Source organism: Gallus gallus, chromosome 2 (assembly GCF_016699485.2).
Source record: "Gallus gallus isolate bGalGal1 chromosome 2, bGalGal1.mat.broiler.GRCg7b, whole genome shotgun sequence".
In the NCBI taxonomy this organism is placed as follows: Eukaryota; Metazoa; Chordata; class Aves; order Galliformes; family Phasianidae; genus Gallus; species Gallus gallus.
This window is the reverse complement of record NC_052533.1, coordinates 130904319-130923238: the sequence shown is the minus strand read 5'-3', so window position 1 is coordinate 130923238 and position 18920 is coordinate 130904319. Positions and strand designations below refer to the sequence as shown.

The 18920-nt window shown below is 37.0% G+C and overlaps 1 protein-coding gene across 1 annotated transcript in view; it reads left to right on the top strand.

Moving 5' to 3' along the window:
- The first annotated feature begins 2865 nt into the window (after positions 1-2865).
- Positions 2866-18920, top strand: part of ANGPT1 (angiopoietin 1) — a 165337-nt gene continuing 149282 nt past the window's right edge. Inside the window, exon 1 of the mRNA NM_001199447.4 lies at positions 2866-3604. Coding sequence (NP_001186376.1) covers positions 3308-3604 — 297 coding nt within the window. The 5' untranslated portion in view covers positions 2866-3307. The remainder of the gene's footprint in view (positions 3605-18920) is intronic.

Below are 18920 nucleotides of genomic sequence, written 5' to 3'. Positions count from 1 at the left end.
CAATCCTGGACAAAACATTCAGATTATATCTATACTATTTAATGCAGCATCCTGAAGAAATATCTACAATGACTTTGACTGAATTTTTAGAACTTTTATTTTCCTCACTCCACTGATTCTGTTATGTGTTAAAAAAATGTACCACATATATCAAGTGGTATTGTGGTAATAAATTATTTATCAAATGAGGTACAAGAAAACATTGAAATACTTGTGGCAAGAGAGTTTATTATTTTTTTATTGTTCTTCTCTATTTTGTTTTGGTTTTGGAAAAAATGGTAAATAACTCTGTAGGAATAGGGAATTTTTGAAAATAATAACTCTTGTTATTTCTGAACCTTCTGTTCCTTAAGTAAAATAGAATTCCTTAGAAAATTGTACTATGAACTTATGTGGCTGTAGAGCTAGAAAGAACTTTTTTTCTATATTTATTGTTGCTCTTTTATTATTCATGGATGGGACCATGAATGAGTCAGGGAGGAGTGTAAACCAAACCTGGTACCAAAGCAGCAGCCCCAGAGCTTGTGGGGTCCCTCTGCAGCCAACAAAGGTACTACCATTTCAGCCATCACTGAGTTCTTGTAGGGATTCAGGTGCATCTCTGCACAGTTCACTGTCCCTCTGCTTCCCCTCTGGGGCGATGTCTCAGATTCACTACTCCACAACAAAGATGTGGCTCCTCATTGAGGGAGGGGGCTCACCTCTCTCTAGTAAGGAATATTTTAGTGCAGCGTGTTCATCAGACATGCTCCCACTGATGCCAAATCCCTCTGCTTTCTATCCACATAGAGCTGGGGATGAACCTGGCAATGAGAGACAGGTCCCAGGGCAGGGAACTGAGCAGGTCACCAGTGTACAAATGCCAGAGATGCTTGATAAATCTGCACATGCCCTGAGGGTCCTTATGGCTGCTGCCCTTCAGAAGTGGAGAAGGCAGGGAAGGAGAAGTTGCCCCATGCCAGTGGGAGGGAGCCATGCAGTAGCACCAAAGCGAGTCTGCTCTTCTGAGGGCCTTTCCTATCTGAAAAATAGAAGTTTTATGTTTATGATCTGACTTTTCCATGTCTTCGTGTAAGTTGGTTGCTCAAATATCCCACAGAAAGTGAATGCAGCATTTGTGTGAGTGGCAGCATTTTCAAATGTGATCTAAGAATTCAGGAAGCCTTTTGTACACCCACCTTTGCCATTCCTTTTGCCATTCCCTTTTTATCTGCTTTGAGGCCCTTTCATAAAGTTCTCTTTTCACTTTTAAAAACTCATGCATCATTATTATGTTCCTCACAGAGAACAGCTGTTTCTATTCTGAATCTTCAGCTCCATGTCTGATCCTACAGGTTTTTTTCTTGACTGAAGTTTTCTGATCTTATGTGAGCAAATATCTTGCAATTGCATTTCATAATAATTTTGAAGAGAGCATAAAAAACCACAGCAGAACTAGCTCTGGAGAAATGTAAGAATTGCTGCATGAAAGTAAGGTATACACAGCTGGTTTTCAGAGGCAGAAAAAGAGGCAAAGGTGGACTGAGCAGTTCAGAGACGAAAGGATTTTCTGATTGCGCTAACAGCAGCACTAGCATTGGTGTTTTGCCCTTTTCTTTGGCTTTCCTTTTTATTCTCTCTCTCTGTATTGGACTTAAAGACATTTTAAGGCAAACTAAGACCACCTCATTTACCTATTACAGGAGATATTTTTTATTCATCTGAATGCAGTGCTTCCTTTTCAAATGCAAGACAAAAAGCCTTCACCCCCAGTTTTGAGTAGAAACAGCTTCTTCAGGAGCAGGATGGATGCTTGGCTGAATAACCTAGGAAGTTCCTTCTGTATGAAATTGTGATAGAGGTGAGAGCTGTATGAGCACTGAGGATGCTTGCACTCCATATTCTTGCAGATAGATCTTGCAGGTGAAAATCTTGCCAGTTGTATTTTTCTTTTTTTAAGTGATGTGCTATTCCTATTTAGAAGGTTGCCAGCTTTCATGAGAAAAACTGTGCGAAGTAGCCTGCACAGGAGCTGGCTGACAGTTACGTAGCAATTGCACATACTAGAGCAGGAACTTAGATCCAAATTTCTCCAAACTTTAGGAATATTCTGTTTTTGTTTCTAATCTGTGCATTCAGGATTTGTCTCTAGCAAATATGAGGGGCACTGTTTATGTGTGACTTAGTTTCTTGAATAGTTACCATAGCCTTTTTTTGAGGATATTGATCTGAGAATGTTTTTGTGAGAGATCCCTGCAGAACCCACACAGACCTTCGCATGGGCAAAAGTGTTTTGCGTGTGATAATTACACAGGAATACAACAGATAGTCTGGAATAGCTCAGCCTCTCTACCTCAGTGTTTTATAGTGACTTTAGAAGCCAAACAGAGAAAATTATTTTGCTTCTGAAGTTTCATTTTCTGTTGCTACTTGGCAGCCTTAATTTCATTCTGTCTCATAAAGCACTCTCTGCAAACTCTGCTAAGGAAGTACAATTGCCTTAAAAAAGTAGCAAAAGTATGTGAGAGTTAACTGTAACTTTTTTCCCATAAGTGTCATTCTCCTGGCTAAGAATTCTTTAATAGATACTGAGCAGCGCAGAACTGAAAGTATTTTTAATTTCAGTGCTTTGTATATTTACAGAGGGATTACAACAAACTTCTACACTTTATCTACATTTTAATAGGTCAGTGTGAACATATGAAGTGTATTAAGGTGGACCGCCTCACTTATTAAACGTACGTAAATTCGTCAAAAGCCCTCAGCAATTGTGTGCAACGGGGGCTGGAAAGCCATGCACGATTGAGGTCATGCATCCAGCCAGTTTGTAAGATGATCCCTCTGTACGAGCCATCAGCCATCCTTAGCATAGGGGCGCACTCATACACGCATTCCTGTCAAGTCATCTTGTGAAAGGCTGCTTGCTTCCAGCTTGGCTTGAATGTGCAACCTTAATAAAACTCACTGAAGTCTGAGAGAAAATAGCAGTTCTGCTGCAGATAGTGTAGGGGAAAGAGACTGGGATATGCATATGCAGCTGACTAAAGCAGGCTACATGCTGGACTGTAACAGAGAGGAAACAATAAATCTTAACTACTATGCAATAAATATTCCCAATTTTAACTAAGGAAGCTATTCTCATAGTTAAATTTAAAAGAAAATAACAATTTATCCAAGCTTGATTATTAAAGTGTGCTTTTCCAGTCCTTTTTTCTAGAGACTTTAAGAGAAATTAGGAGGAAAAAAAAAAAGAAAAAGAAAAAAAAAAGAACTATAGAAAGAGGAAGAGAAAGTTTTTCTAAGAGTGGGAAAGGAAAGTAATAGTAACATGTCAGTTTTCCTTTCCTTTGCTTTTCTGGCAGCACTCCTTGCTCATATAGGCTGTACCACTCAGCGCCGGGGTCCGGAAGCCAGTGGGAGAAGATTTAACCGGATTCAGCATGGGCAGTGCACCTATACTTTCATTCTGCCAGAACAGGACGGGAACTGTCGTGAAAGCACGACAGACCAGTACAACACTAACGCTCTTCAGAGAGATGCTCCTCACGTGGAACAGGATTTCTCTTTCCAGAAACTGCAGCATCTGGAACATGTGATGGAAAACTACACACAGTGGCTGCAAAAAGTAAGTGTTTCCTTTTTCACTTCTCACTCAGTGAATGTTTGTTGCTGTGTTTTCTTTTTTTTCTTTCTTTCTTTTTTTTTTTGATGATGATGATTGTGTAGTTCATAGTTTTCAAGGGTTCTTTTGAGAACTGAGGTTTTATCTAATTTCTGCATAAGCAGGAAATCTTACAGCCAGAATGCACTCTTCTAGGGGCATTGTTTTTGTGAACAGAATTTTCTTCACACTGCTGAAAGACGCAGTTTCTTAAAGCTTTATCTTGAGAGACCATGGGTGTTTTGTGAGCCAGTGTATACAAAAATCCACCAGAGATTCTAAGGACAGAGCTTACTAAATAGCTCTATAATCTCCACTTACGGTTCACAGAGTCAGAGTAGATGTCATGCAGGATACCTGCTACTCTGACAGCAAAAGGGGACGTTCAAAATAATCAGCACTTATAGGTGCTGTGTTAAGAATATCACTGCTTCTCCAGAAATAGATCCCGTAATACTATTCCACCCAGTTAATTGCTGGAAAGAAAGAAAAAAAGCACTCAGGCATTCACACTTCTAAATCATCACAGTAAAACTTTTCAGTTGCATAGATTACAGTGGTCTTGAAACAGCCTGTTTTAATTTGTGTTTGTTCTTTCATAGAAAGGGAAAAATGAGGTGAAAGGTGTTGTAGTAACTTAGCAGAAGTAATGCTTTTAAAGAATTCACGCCAGAGATCTGACCTTCCACTAAACTTTTCAGTATTCAGTGTATAAGCTGAAGTTTGGTCCAGAAAATACTTAAATATGTAAATAAATACACATGTGAGCAGCCCTCGTTCGCCTTAACAGGATTACTCACAGCAGCACAATTACATACACTACAGTATCTTGTCCATGCCTTGGTAATGAAAATGCCTTGGGAGAGCTGACAAGTAAAAATAAATAAATAATGAAGCAGCCTTTGTATCTTGTTACTTGTAAGGCTCCCATTCTTACTCTGACATTTTGACCCGCCAAAACTGAGATTATCGAACAATTGGTGATGTGATTAGTCATGTAAAATGACACAAGCATATTTCTGTATGCACTCCTTTGATGGATACATGATTTAACTGTATCACAGATTAATATGACAAATGACCATCAGTGAAAATCTAGTGAGGACTCTGCTAGGTAAGCTTCCTATTAGTATATTTATTGATAATTATCTCAATTACAAGCTTTGGTTTGTCCAAACAGCATACAAAACAGAAATATGTTAAAAAACATAAACAACCCTCCCATCCCCCTATGTCTACTAAAATCTTTAGAAAGAATTTTCTGATCTCTTGATAAATTGTGGTCTTTCCATATCTGGCTCTAGAAAGAGAGAAACAACTCTATCCAGTGAATGTGTGACAGTAAAACAAAATATAACCAAGCTTTTCCTTTTAGAACTACTTTCTTCAGTTTTTAATAACTTGGTCTGCTTTGGGGAATATAGGGTTGGAAATGAGGGGGCGTCTTTTTGTAGAGGAAAGCATTTCTTATGAAATTATTTTGCTGTACCTTGGGAGACTGAGGCAAGAATTGAGAGGAAAATTTGTATCTGTGTTTATGCACACATAATTTTACTTGAGCAAATTGCCTGCTGAATCATGCTTATGAGACTTCACTTATTCTGTGTTTGTCCACTAGAGACTGAACTAAGATCACTGTTTCACTGTGAACTGAACAGGAAGAAAAATGAGTCTCGGGAGTGTGAAAGTCTGAGTTAGGGTTAGTGCTCTCACACTTTGGAAGGAAGTGATTGAGCAGGTAGGAAGCCCAGTGAAAGGGTTTTGTACTGAGGACTCTTTTCTTCTGCAGTGATTGAAAAACTGGCAGTGGGCAGAGCCAGCCCCCCGTTCCTCCCAACCCCCACCCTCTGCTCCCAGAGTGTTACGTGAAGCCAGCCTTGTGCACGTACCCCATGTGTCAGCTTGCTCTGCAATGAAAGGACCTGTTTCTCTCTGTGATGGAGTGCGGCTCACTCAGAACAAATGAGTCTGATGCAGCTCCATTATAGCATCTCTGAATACTGCATTTGCTTTGTTGCTGTTGCCATTACAAAGCATCTCAGCCATAACTCGCTTCCTTTCAAAAGAAGCATAATGCTTAAGTGTAAGTTAATACATTATGTAGATATCCTGTATCTCATTTTTATACTCTGCATTTGTTTCCCTTCCTTGACTTTTAGTATCAGAGATAACTGGTTCTACACTAGCAGCGTTAGAATGCACCTGCTGTGAATAAAATAAAGATTAATTAATAGTTATAGATAGGTCTGTGACTGGAATTGAATAGTTACAGTAAGAAACAATGTTCATATTTCAGAATTTGAGATATATTCTGACATACATAAAGAAAATACATTTATTACACTATATAATATATAGAACTGTCAATAAAATTGTACCTAAGCTATGTTTTGCAGAACGTAATTCTCTTGTAATTCTCTCTCTCTCTGTAATTATGCAGAATGCATAATTTTCTTAGCACAAATGCTAGCCTGAAATATTGAAAGGGAACTTATTGATACAGTTTGTGAAAGCAAGAGTTGCTTAATAATTAGAGTAGTATTTTATTTTTAAAAAATTCTTCCGTAATATTTACGCTAGCAGATTTCTATAAACCAGAAACTTTTGTTGTTCTTGTTGTTTTAAATAGATTCTTATACCCTTGACACCAAAAGTACTTCTTTGATGACTTCCTAGCTTGATTCTAGATAAAAATGTGCTTTCTTGGGAAGCTGATTACATACAGCTAAGCCCCAGCCTTGTCCATTACCATTTGCATATCTGCAATCAGTGTAAGTGGGATTGGATGGCAAACTGGGGATGCAGCAAAATGCTCTGTACGGAAACTACTTAAAAGAAGATGACTTGGTAAATATTTTTAGAGGTCTTCCTAGAACTGTTTATTTTAATACTGGATAACTTTCCCCATTGTTTAAGCTTGAGTTTCATTTCTGCAATATGTTTATACTAATAGTTCAAAACAAACAGTTCATCACATTTTCTTTCTTTCAGTAACTGAGTGGCACAGTTGATACTGTTTGGTATTTAACTACAGAGTCCAAGCATTGCCAAAGAGGAGTTATATGAATTATTATCATCATGTGTTGCTTGGGAAGTTTATCTTAGCTTGGTGAACTTATGGTATCAATGGATCCAGTATATATACAGCCTATACAGATGAGTGTTTCATATATTCAGTCAACATAATGGTAATAATTTCTACTACCATAGTAAGTGAGTTTTATGTGACCCACTTTTTTTTTTTTTTCTGATTCATATCTAAACAAATACCATATATTTTTTAAATGAATACTTAATAATTGTATATTACACGGAGCTAACACAGACACGGGAGCTTGAGCTGAACGTAGGCCACAATCTGGTTCACTAGTATGCAAATTTAGATTTCTTTTTTAATTATTTTCTCTGCAAATGTTGTTGGCGCTACAACACAGTCCAAATAGAGAAGATTCAGTTTGCTTCCCTCACCTTTCAAAGTGTTTTTGCTGTAAGAAATTATGAGCAGTTTTCCTGGAGTGTCTGCATCTCTTTCATTATTATTCTTAATATATTTTTTAGAAACTATTGGTTTTGCAGCATCATCTGTGCTCTCTTTTGACCTCTGTATTTTGCAGATATAGCAGTGCAAGTGCTCACTTGGATTTTAAGTATCTACAAGGCAATTAGAATTTGAGGAGTACCAGTCACTATATGGAAGAAAGTTCTGGAAAGACTGATGTACACTCACTGTGTTCTGTAGCTCCATCAGAAATCCATCTCCCTGCCAGTAGGGCCTAGCACTGCAGTGAAATAATAACAGTGAGTTCATGTGTGTGGAGTAGCTGGATTTGCCTTGGATTTTATTTGGTTTTTGGGAGTTGGGAAGATTGCTTACATTTCACTTTTTCTGTGAAGGTAGGAAAAATCGAGGCAGAGCTGGCCCCAAAGTGGCCATGGTCTAAAAGACTGCCATAATATATAAAAATAAACTATATAAATATATGAGAGGTCATAATAAGCAGTATAAAATATTCTCACATGACCAATATAAACCAATATTGCCCAGTTGAACTATTACATGAAACAAATTAGTGAAATTACTTACATAATGTATACTACTCAGTGAATAAATATATGTAAAAACTAACTTTACAAAGTAAGAATATGTTCATTGAAAAAAACAGGCTCTAAGAGAATTCACAACTGCATCTAAAAAAAAAAATTACTCATTTATCTCCAAAGAAGTATATTGATCATTGATATGCCTGCATTTCAAAAGCTTTATTTATCATACTGCTGAGGACCTGGGGACATTCTGAGAAAAAGGCAAGGCTTCAATCATGGAAATGCCTGAAAACTTTAGGTTACTGGGGAGTAGTGTATTTCACAACAATTTGTTTAAGAGGTAGAAGAATCAGAGAAGTAGACTGAAGGCCAGACTCACATGTTGCCACATTTGGTAACAAGTGATTTAAAACAATAATTCCCATGCTTGGACAGAAGGTTTTATCATACTGTGCAGTAGAACCTGACTATAGTTATTTTCAGTGATGACTGTTGTAATTAGGAACATTCTGGTAACAATAAAATATTACATTCATTAGTCATCAGAACTGTCCAACCAACATGCCCTGTGGGATATCTCATTTGAAGCACTGAAACCTTCTCCAGATGAAGTTGACATAAATGGCTTGTCAGTCTGAGGGTGCTGAGAACTCATCTTTCCCATTCCCTTTTGTGGTTTGGAAGCTGTCTCTACTTCAGAGTGTTGGGTGCCTTGGAAAAAAACCTTTTCCCCCTACGTGGGAAAAGTGTAGAGCTGGGTATTTTAGTCGCGAACTTGTTTCCAAAGCCCAGAGATGAACAAGATAGGTTTTTCTTTCCTATGGGGAATCTCTCAGTGCAATGTCAGGAGACAGTAGCAAACCCAGAGGAAGAGCCAGCCGTCTCAACCATCCTCTGAAAGTCCCTAGTTCTCTTCATGGACTGGGGAAATCTTGAGCAGCTCACTTCTTGATTTAAATGCCTCTGCTAAGTGGGATAGATTTAGGCCTTACTTTCTGTCCATGGCTGTAGCGCAGACTTCCCTTGTGTCTGCAAGGAAATCATAAACTTTATGTATTCCTGTTTCCCTTTTCTAATGCAGACATAGTACTACTACTAAATTTCACAAGGCTGCTGGGAGGCTTAACATATTATTTTTTGTGTTGCTTTTGGAGTCTTTCTCATGGAAGACATTTTGTGCTATTAACAGTTTGTATATGATAGTAATTCTGTCAATGTTTAGAGAAAGTGATGTGAGATCAGAAACTCCTTTAAAAGTATATTTGTTTTAAAGTGTGGAACTAATTTTTTTTTTTTTTTTAAGTAGACAAATGCAGTGAATATGAATGTATTGTTAAGTGTATTTTTCAGATTGCAGATTGCAGTTGAGTAAATGGATTATAGGTAAGATATATTCTGCTAATTGTTGGATTCCTACTCATTGTTACAACGTTCTTAAATCCTCTCCAGCAGCTGTTGCTCCATCCAGTGCTCGTCTAAGGTGAATAGGATTGTAGTTCAGTCTTGAATAGAACTTGAAGACCAGCGAGGAATGGACCATTTTTCTGACCTATTGCTACCAGAAATTTTGAATAAACTACTTATTATCAAATCTGGGCTCTCCTATATGATTTATTGCAAGCATATCCTGAAAGATGAAGATATTTAGCAACCTGCTCATATTCATCTCAACTTACTTTGTAGCTCAGTCCAGCATTCTCTGCATTTGCCTTGAGCTGCAAAGACCAAGGGCCTTCTAGAGGGCCTTCTAGAACTATCACGGTTTTAGCTGTGCTGTTAAATTCAATTTCAGCACCACCAGCACAAGTGTTTTGAATAAACAGCTACTGTCTGTAGAAATCTTCCCAGTAGCATGAAGATTTCCTATCTTGTTAAAAGGTTGAAGTTTGATCAGGAAAAGGACATTGAAATAGTATCATATTTCATAGGAAGAGTTCTTTTTCTTATAAAACAAGCAGTACTTAAACACAAGGTCATTCTTGTGTAACCACATGTACATACTTTAGATGGTGTTATGAAACAACAGAGTGTTGAATATTCAGTTGGAAGGGTAACTTAGAAATGCCATAAATTGTTGCACGTCTGCACTACATTTTCATTAATGTTAATGCACAAAGATCAAACTTTGCTTTTCATTACCTTAGTTAGGAATCAGGTTAATCTAAAACAATGTAAGTCACTCATACACTGGGATAAGAAGCCTACTCAAAATTTTGCACCAGTTTATTTAACCCTTTAAAAGACTTAAGAAAGTTAAACTAGTGCAACATCCTTGTACAAATAAGATCTAACTAGGGCTATGCTAAACATTGTGCAAGCATGTGGGCATAGATGCTGAAAACATGACAGATATGGGGTCAGCTGGAAAGATGCCCAAGTTAAATTTCCATGCATTTTAAAAATGGTTTGCAGTTGGGATTGAAAAAGAAAAAAAAAAAAAAGAAGACAAAAATAAGTCAAGATAATTTTATAATCTCTCTGAGGAAGTCATGTAGAAAATTAGTGTTCTAGTATACACTGTAGCTTCATGACTGAGGTAAGTTTCTTATGCTTCTTTGGGAACTTCTAGCAGTGGGAAAAACAAAACAAAACAAAACAAAACAAAACAAAACAAGCAACAACAACAAAAAAACAAACACCGCCAGTTAGTAAAGTAGTATAAAATCATTTGAGAGTGCTGCTAGCTTGATAGTGGATATATAGCTATATAGCTGCTATGTAGTAGCACATGGTCATCCATATGATCTGTTACTAATTCCATTCTTAAAAGAGGAAGAAATAAGATGAAAATGCAGGTACTATTACTTGTAGATGGAAAATCTATGTTGAAATTCTAGGAGTAAAATGTGGCACTGAAAATTCTGCAGGAAGACAGAAGTCCTTTGCCTTGGACTCCTCTCCACAGTGCCTGAATGGGTGCACACATACACACATGCACATACACATATGCGTGCATTTAGATTTTGGAGTGACTGGTACTAAGGTACACAAAAATCCTTTTCTAGTGTTCTGACTTAAATCCATTTTTGCATTTTATAACTGCTTATCTGCTGTTGGGAGTTTTATTTTAAAACATTTTCCATAGCTACTATTTCCTTTCTTTTCTTTTCTTTTCTTTTCTTTTCTTTTCTTTTCTTTTCTTTTCTTTTCTTTTCTTTTCTTTTCTTTTCTTTTCTTTTCTTTTCTTTTCTTTTCTTTTCTTTTCTTTTCTTTTCTTTTCTTTTCTTTCTTTTCTTTTCTTTTCTTTTCTTTTCTTTTCTTTTCTTTTCTTTTCTTTTCTTTTCTTTTCTTTTCTTTTCTTTTCTTTTCTTTTCTTTTCTTTTCTTTTCTTTTCTTTTCTTTTCTTTTTTGAGAGTAACAGGTTAGTTTGTATTTGGTAGGGATCACTTAAAATTTAGGAAATTGCTAAATTCCTGCTTTGGATATCTCCTGAAACTGACCTGTAGGCTCAAAAAAACCTTATCTAGAAGAGCTAATAACAAGAGGAATCCCTGCATATTATTCATACAATAATTCTGTGTGAATGAGTTCTCACACTGTGTTGCCCATAGATTATGTATGTGTTCACCCCGTCCTTTCCATATCGTTGCAAGAATTTTTGTATACTCCAAAAAAATATACTGAATCTTTATACTGCCCATCCCATATATGTTTCTGCCCTTACATGCAAGGCAAACCAGGTTGTGCTTTGTGTTTTTACAGAATAAGACCGATCTGAATGTGTGCATGGCATCTGCTTCTTTAATAGTACTTGGCATAACCATATACTTCTAATATTTCCTCACATTTTCTGGGAGTTTTTATTTATTAGAGTAAATTCCTGCCATCTGGCTTATTTTGTCTGGTTGTCTTCTTGCAAATCATGCACCAGGCTGCAAGAAGACAACCAAAATCCACTTGTTCCACTTAGCAGACTTGCCTTCTGTCTCTGTCCTGACCAAGGACCTGTGTTCTGGCATTCTTTCTTCTCTCTCTGGACCAAAGAGGCGAACAAGCCTGAGAAATTTCCCTAGAGATAGGATCAACTCTGAACAGCTCTGCCAGGAAATTAAGGCAAGACTAGATTGCTGTGGGATAACTCTGCAAAGAGAATAAGCAGAGGACCTTAGAAGGCAATTTGTGTCTTTCTGACAGCACAGCTTCTTTCACACTGCAGCATAAATGATCAGATTGGTACTAATCAATTTGGAACCCAAAAACTATCTCTGTGGCAGGCCAATAACGCCATTTATAGACTGATTCTGCCCCCTTTCAAAACCAAACTTCCCTCAAAGGCTTTCTGTGTGCAAGAGGATTTACTTGAAAGATACTATCTGTGTTATAAAACTTCTGTCTTCAGGTTCACATCATTTAGGAGGCCAGGCTTTTATTTTCCTCTTTGTGGAGAGTTTACAGAAAAAAGCACTACTGTCATTTGGGTGCACCTTCCCACTATTTTAAATGTTACAACAAAATATCAGTCATTCTCAAAGACTTTCTGGCCTTTAATATGGTAATTTTCCTCCCTAACTGTGGGTGAAAATATTCTGATTTTAATGTGAAGTTTAATGTTTGACATTTAACATATTTCAAATCCTCTGAACACATTTTAAATATGCATAAAAATGAAAGCAGCAGTTGTAATATAATCTGCAAGAAGATGTTACATGTACCTTTAAGATGATGAAAGATTTGTATGTCCTTTACACCATATAATTTATGAACGTTTTGAAGTTGTCAGCCTATGTTTATAAAAATTATTATTTTTTTATCTTGTCTACAATTAAAGTTTTGAACAGTGCAGATTTGGGGGAAAAAATGTTAAATTTTGACCTTTTTTTTTTTTTTGAGCACTGTATTGAACAATTTTTTTTTCTTGGTTTAAACCACCTATGGCTGTACTTCGTGTGTTAATTTTCACTGTCTTACATTCAGATTCAAATAGTTGTAGTGATAACTGTCTTCTGGGAGTTTCAGTTTTCATGCAAAAATCTTTTCAGAAAATAGAGTAGATCCTTCTTTTAAAAATTTTTCTTATAATCCTAGTATGTAAATAATAAGGAGCATAATATTATGGCCCTTCACAATCCTTTCACTTCTCCATTCTAAGCCATAAGACTCACAGGTAGGCAAGGACCTTCAAATACCTATCTCACTTCATAAAACTATTATTTTCTATGAAAAATCTCTCTGGGAATGTTTTGATATTTGTGAAATCTCTCAGAAGCCTTTTATATAACACCTGGTTTTCTGAAGTCTTCTCCAGCATCAAAGAACTCCGTGAAGAATGATACAGTCTGAAATTTAGGCATTCATATGTACATAAAAGTAGCCCAAGTGAGGATTTAGAATCACTGCCATTAAGTACTAAGTAAGTATATTTATGGGCGTCACAGTTAAATATTTACTCTCTACAGTCTTAATTCATCAGGAAATTCCTGTGGCCTTCTAGGCCACATCAGCAAGTTAACACAGTGACGGGTAGCCCCCAAACCACGATGTGTTTGGTGCTGTGCCTGGAATTCTGAGGATCTGCTTAAAGGGAGAATTGCTCAAATAAATGACTTAATCTCTTCCTGAATGAACTATTCCCCTTTATTTCTTGGCTAAGACTTTATACTTCAGTCTGTGTGTGACTTACCATAGTAGAGATAAATGGTTGAGGGTCACCTATCTTTCCTGCGTCACTTCTATCGTGTTAATGTGAAAGGCCATCAATGCTCTGCAAGAAAGTTTTTTTGTGTTACTATTTTTGTAAGAAGGAGATACAGACTGCAAAATTCGTTATCACTTTAGCCCGCTAACTAGAGAGGTGATGATTAAGGTTGTTTCTCTTTGCATTTTTCTTAAATGATCCAGTCTGATCTCTTGGATTTTACAAGAATTCCAACTGATTCACTAAATGTCCTTCTGTGTATTCTTCTGATGTTGTGTGCCTCCAGTATAAATCAACTGTGTTGGTTCCTGGCTTCATGTCAGTTGCTTAAGAATTATTTGTACCTGTTTAGATCCTCACAAACTGAGTCTTGCTGAGAAAGCTGGCACTGTTTCACTCTGCTGTGTTCTCTGAAACTGGCTTGAAACTAGCTGGTTCTTTGCATCTCACCTCCCTGGCAAAATGCTTGCGCCTCATTTCACACATACGTACTCTGCTCTAAAGACAAAATGTAATGCCTGGGTAAACCATGCACAGTGTTAGTGATGTGTTTGTGACTCAGGTGAGCTATAAATTAAATATGAATATATATAGCTTTTTCAATTGCTTTTTTATGTCTTAGAGTATTTATGGCACAGGTAGCTCCCAAAGAATTGAAGATAAACTTATAACCATGGTCTATTACCTCTTGGAAAGGGTCATCTCAGGGAAAGTGTAAAGGATCTGAATTATCAGGTATCAGTGACAGAAAGATGGCAAGAGTTAACTCTACAAAAGACTGTGAGAGCTAAATTTGAGATGGCACTTCAGAACAAGAAGCCAGCCTATTTGAGGTTGATAGAGGGATTCTTTAGAAGTCTGATAGAAAAGGTGAAGGTTGCTGTTGTAATCCATAAATTTTTGTTCTGCTCAAGGTAACAACATGTCACCAAAGCACACAGAATAAGATAACTTTTCCTGTGATAGAAAAGGCTCAAAAAATTACTCTGGTGTACAGCATGTTCGATCAAGTACCCTGAAGAAATGAAGCTGCAAATTATTTACTGGCTGTTTGGCTCTATAACTATCATAATACAATGTATTTCAGGAGTAATACAGTTGGCTTGAGAACTAAATCATCATAGCTGAGGAACATTTTAAATAAAACATTAAATTAAATAAAGAAGATATGTCTTTCTAAACATAAGAAAAAAGGAATAAGAGACAGAGGAGATGTTTTGCTGGTTATTAAAGAATGTGAAATGCAGACTACCCCCAGCTGAAGCTGAATAGAACCAAAATGCTATTTGTGGTAGTGTATATGGTCACTCGTATGTTACTCTCCTATGGGAATGCTCTTGCTACTATCAGTGAAAGCCTCAGAGGTAATGTTTGCAATTGTTGCATGTATTTGACCATTAAATAAAGAAAAAATGTACTAACATCAGACAAGCTCGTGGGAGAGACGGTATAAGCAATAGGCCAGAAATACTAGAAAATCATTTGCCCAAACTTGTCAACTGTATGTTTTGGCAAGATCTAAGGATTTAATTCTGAAAGCACCAAGAGTCCTATTTTGAGTTAATTGTAAATTTTCCAAGAAATGATCACATGGGAAGTTTTACCCATATTAAGTAAATTGTTTTAATTTCACTGTTGGAGGACGTTATCACAAGCATTTAGCTATGTTTCAGTAACTCTGGACTTCAACAGGAAGTAGGATTGAGTGGGAATTGCTGTTACTCTAAAACGCACGCTTGCATTTGATGTATTTGAATAAGTAGATGAGGACAGAAATTCCAGAAACTTCTAGAGTAGCTTTCCTTTAAAAAACAGTAACACAACAATCCAATGCATCAAAAAAAGGGGAATTACAGTTCTTCGTACAGTTTGGTTAGGGGACTATATGACTTTAGGTGCTCTTTTTGCTGGTGAAAGGTGGCCATGATGGCACATGCTGCATAAGCCATTTTAAAAATGTTGTTAGAGTAAACTTGTCAGTTATATAGGGAATTAATAAATAATGTATTCAAGTGTTTAAACAATATATTTATATACTGTCTTTTGAAGTACAATGAATGGATGGATCAATGCTGAAGAGTTACAAAATTAAACATGGACAGAAATAAAAAGATTTGTCTGGATTTGGGTCCATAAAGCAAGGATGCTTGGTTATATTTCCTTAATACTAAACCAGCAAGCCAAAAAACCACCATTTTTTACCTTCTACCATACTGCCTCCCAGTGTTCCCTACGCTATGAACCCCAGAAACAACAACAAAAATGCTTCTTGATCCAGGCTTTAAAAAAAAAAAAAAAAAGAAAACAAAACAACTTTGCACTCCTACACATCTTGGAAACATTTAGTAATTTGGCCACTGACCCATGGGGTATTTCCTAGAAGCAGAATTGAGCAAGACTGAAATTGTCACGCTGTTATGGGCATGAAGATATGACATGGATACTTCATTTGTAAAATATGAACCACAATGTGACATCTTTTCCTTTTTCATGCTTTTTTAAAGACTACTTCAGTATTTTCATTTATTATTTCACTGCCAAGATCATGGAGCTTTTGTGAAATTACAATAAAAAATATTTGGTCCCTTGACATTAGAATTAATATTGGTCCTTTTTTTCTGTGCTATAATTCACCACAATGGAACACTGGAAATGTGTTTCAGGGTAAATTTTCCATTTGTATTCTTAATTTTCAAGCTGACTGCTCTCAGTGTTAGTTATGTCAGTGTGGTTTTGAATTCTGTCATGTTTTCAGTTCCATAGTAAAGTCATTCTGAAAGGCTATGAGCAAGTTGCAGTATTATTTTTAGAATGTTTCTCATAATGCAGTGCAAGCTTTATATTGTGAGACAGCTCTGCATCCTAAGTCAGAATTGCTTGGTGATTTTTCTAACAGAGTGGATATTAAATTTGTTTTTGTTTCTATCAGACTTTGTCTGGTATTGCTATCACATGTTTTCCAGGTGTTGCCACCATTAGCCCTTTACCAAAAAGTATGACTAGAAAAAACAATAATATCCCATGGGAATATAAACCCAGAGGAGGCTTTCAACACATTCCACAGAATCAAGCCATTATCATTAAGTAGCCTCGAGAGAACTAGAAACTGGAAAAAATGGTCTCTTGACTCTCACCCGGAGTGTGATGTTAATGAGTTACTGTGCTTCTTGGCCTGATGCTGCTCAGAGTGAATCAGTGGTAAAAATCTGACTTTGGTTCCAGTCCAGGAAAGGGAATTTCCCAATCTTGGACACACTGAGATGAAGGTGACCCCTTGCCCCTTCCTTCCCACGGTGCTTCCAGGCGTGGCAGAAGTGCCAGCTCCACGACTGGGCCCTTTGGACACAAGTCTTTGATACTTCTCTGCTTTATTGTAAGGGGATTTCTGAACTGGATTTCTGTAAGGGACTGACTTCGGTTCTGTCTGGACAGTCCTCCTTGGCAGAACAGGAAATTCCCAGAGGTTCAGGAGGAATTTTAAAGGGCTGGAGGGGTATGTTGCAAAATGCTAGCCTGGCAACCACGGAGACTGAAGTCTGTTATTTATAGAAGAGCAGAGGCAGAAAACAGATGGTGTGCTTCCTCACAATATGCTCTACAATCCCTGCATTGTGTCAGCATAAATTTGTGGGGTACCACATCAAATACTGAGATGATAGTGTGGTCTCTATCCCCAGCCATTTCTTCTCTTCACATGCCTAGAAAGATACCAGCTAATGCCACATGCAGTATCATTTTATAGGACAAAAAGACCACTTTTAGAAAGTCTTGGAACCACAGTGTAGATCCGAAATTGTGTCAACAGCATGAATGAAGCAGTGCCAGTGTCAATCTGCTGCAGCTAAAGGAGGCTTGTGCCCAGACTATGAGCAAACTTCAAAACTTTTTTTTTCTTTCATTTGAGAGCAGAACTTTGTGTACAGCTTTCACTGTATGCACAGTAGACTTCTCCCAGCATTCCTCAGTCCTGAAAGTAGGATGCATGTCTCATGAGAATAATATTATAAAGAGATTTCCAAAATTTCCTTTTTTGTTCATACCAAAAAGAACACCACTGCGACTTTGCTAGTCAGGTTTTTTCAGCATTCCTTTTTCCATTCCTCTAAAATACCAAAAAAGAACTGAAATATCAGTTGATAATTAAGCTCTCAAAGTGCCCTGGTAGTTTATTTTAATTTAAACCTAGTATTGGTTTCTATCTCACTTGTATTTTTAAGAGTCCAATGGACATTTTCAGTTGTTCGTTTTTGTTGCTGTTGTTGTTTTTCCTGAAGTCAGACAGGAAATGTTTTGTTTTCTTTCATCAAAGATTTTTAAAGCCAAAAAATCCTTTCTGTTGAGATTTAGTTGAGATTCATTGGGTATTTGTTTGAGACATCTCTGTGAAAGAATTTCTCCATGCCAGATGCAGTCACTGGAGAGCCTGAGACCTCAGTTAAAGGGAGCTGTGTGACAGGACACTTCCAAATCAAAATTTTGTGTTTTTCATCCTAAAAGTTAGAATTCTTGACTAAATAATGTCAGATTACTTGTTTTTGTCTATTTAAATACATATTTATAACACTATTTTCCTTTTATTTTCAAAAACTTGAACTTTTTAGAAACTGAAAGAAATGTCACTAGAAAACATTTTCTTGCTGATAAAGAGAATATCAGCATACTGCTGCAAAGCGACTGCTTTACCAGAGATTTGAGGGAAAGTAGACTCAAGTTCCAGTATTATCTTGGGGTATGAAGGAGAAGCCTAGATGTAATATCTATGTCCAGGCGCAGCTAAGATGTTAGAAAAGAGATGCACTGTATTGGTGTCATCCTGTTTATCTGGGAACAGTTGCTTCTGCAGTTCCTTTTTTTTTTTTTTTTTTTTTTCGTTCCTGAAGAAGATAGAGAGAATATGCATGTGGAATGTTGTTGATATAGAAAAGATTATGCAAACCGTTCCCAGTGAACTAGAGACATCTGAGTTCAAAGAGAACTGTTTGTAACTGCCCTGGTTTTAGATTTAATTATGAATTTTTTTTTTTTTAGTTGTCTAATTTAGCTCATGCTCAAGGAAAAAAAAAAAAAAACGAAAAACAAACGTCTGCAAATCCATCATCAATCTACAGAAGAGAGAGTTCCTTTAGTAATTATGAGGTGACAAGTAGATCCATGCTGAACACATGATAATATTCCTCTGATTTGTTTAGGGCTATACCAGAAATGCCTGTCTGTCTGTTGCAGAGGTGATCTGAAAACTGAGTTTTTTTTTTTCTGAACTTAGTGGAGCCTGCACCTCTCAACTGATAGGAGTGTGTGTCATCCTTCTGGCATCTTCTGATGATGATGTCTATTAATACTGCATGCCAGTATATTTTACCTTTGTTGTTTCTATGTTGCCACTTGCTGGCATAAGATCTTACTGTAAAGGTGACCAGATAAATTCTAAAAAAATGAGAAAAGCCACAAGGACAGAATCCTCTTGCTCCCTCAGGTACTATTGTCAGACAGATGAGAGCTCAGTGCTGCCCCTCTGCTCCCTGTGAGGAGCTGCAACCACCATGAGGCCTCCCTTTAGCTCCTCTAATCTGGGCTGCACAAACCCTGGGGTCTGTGCTGAAG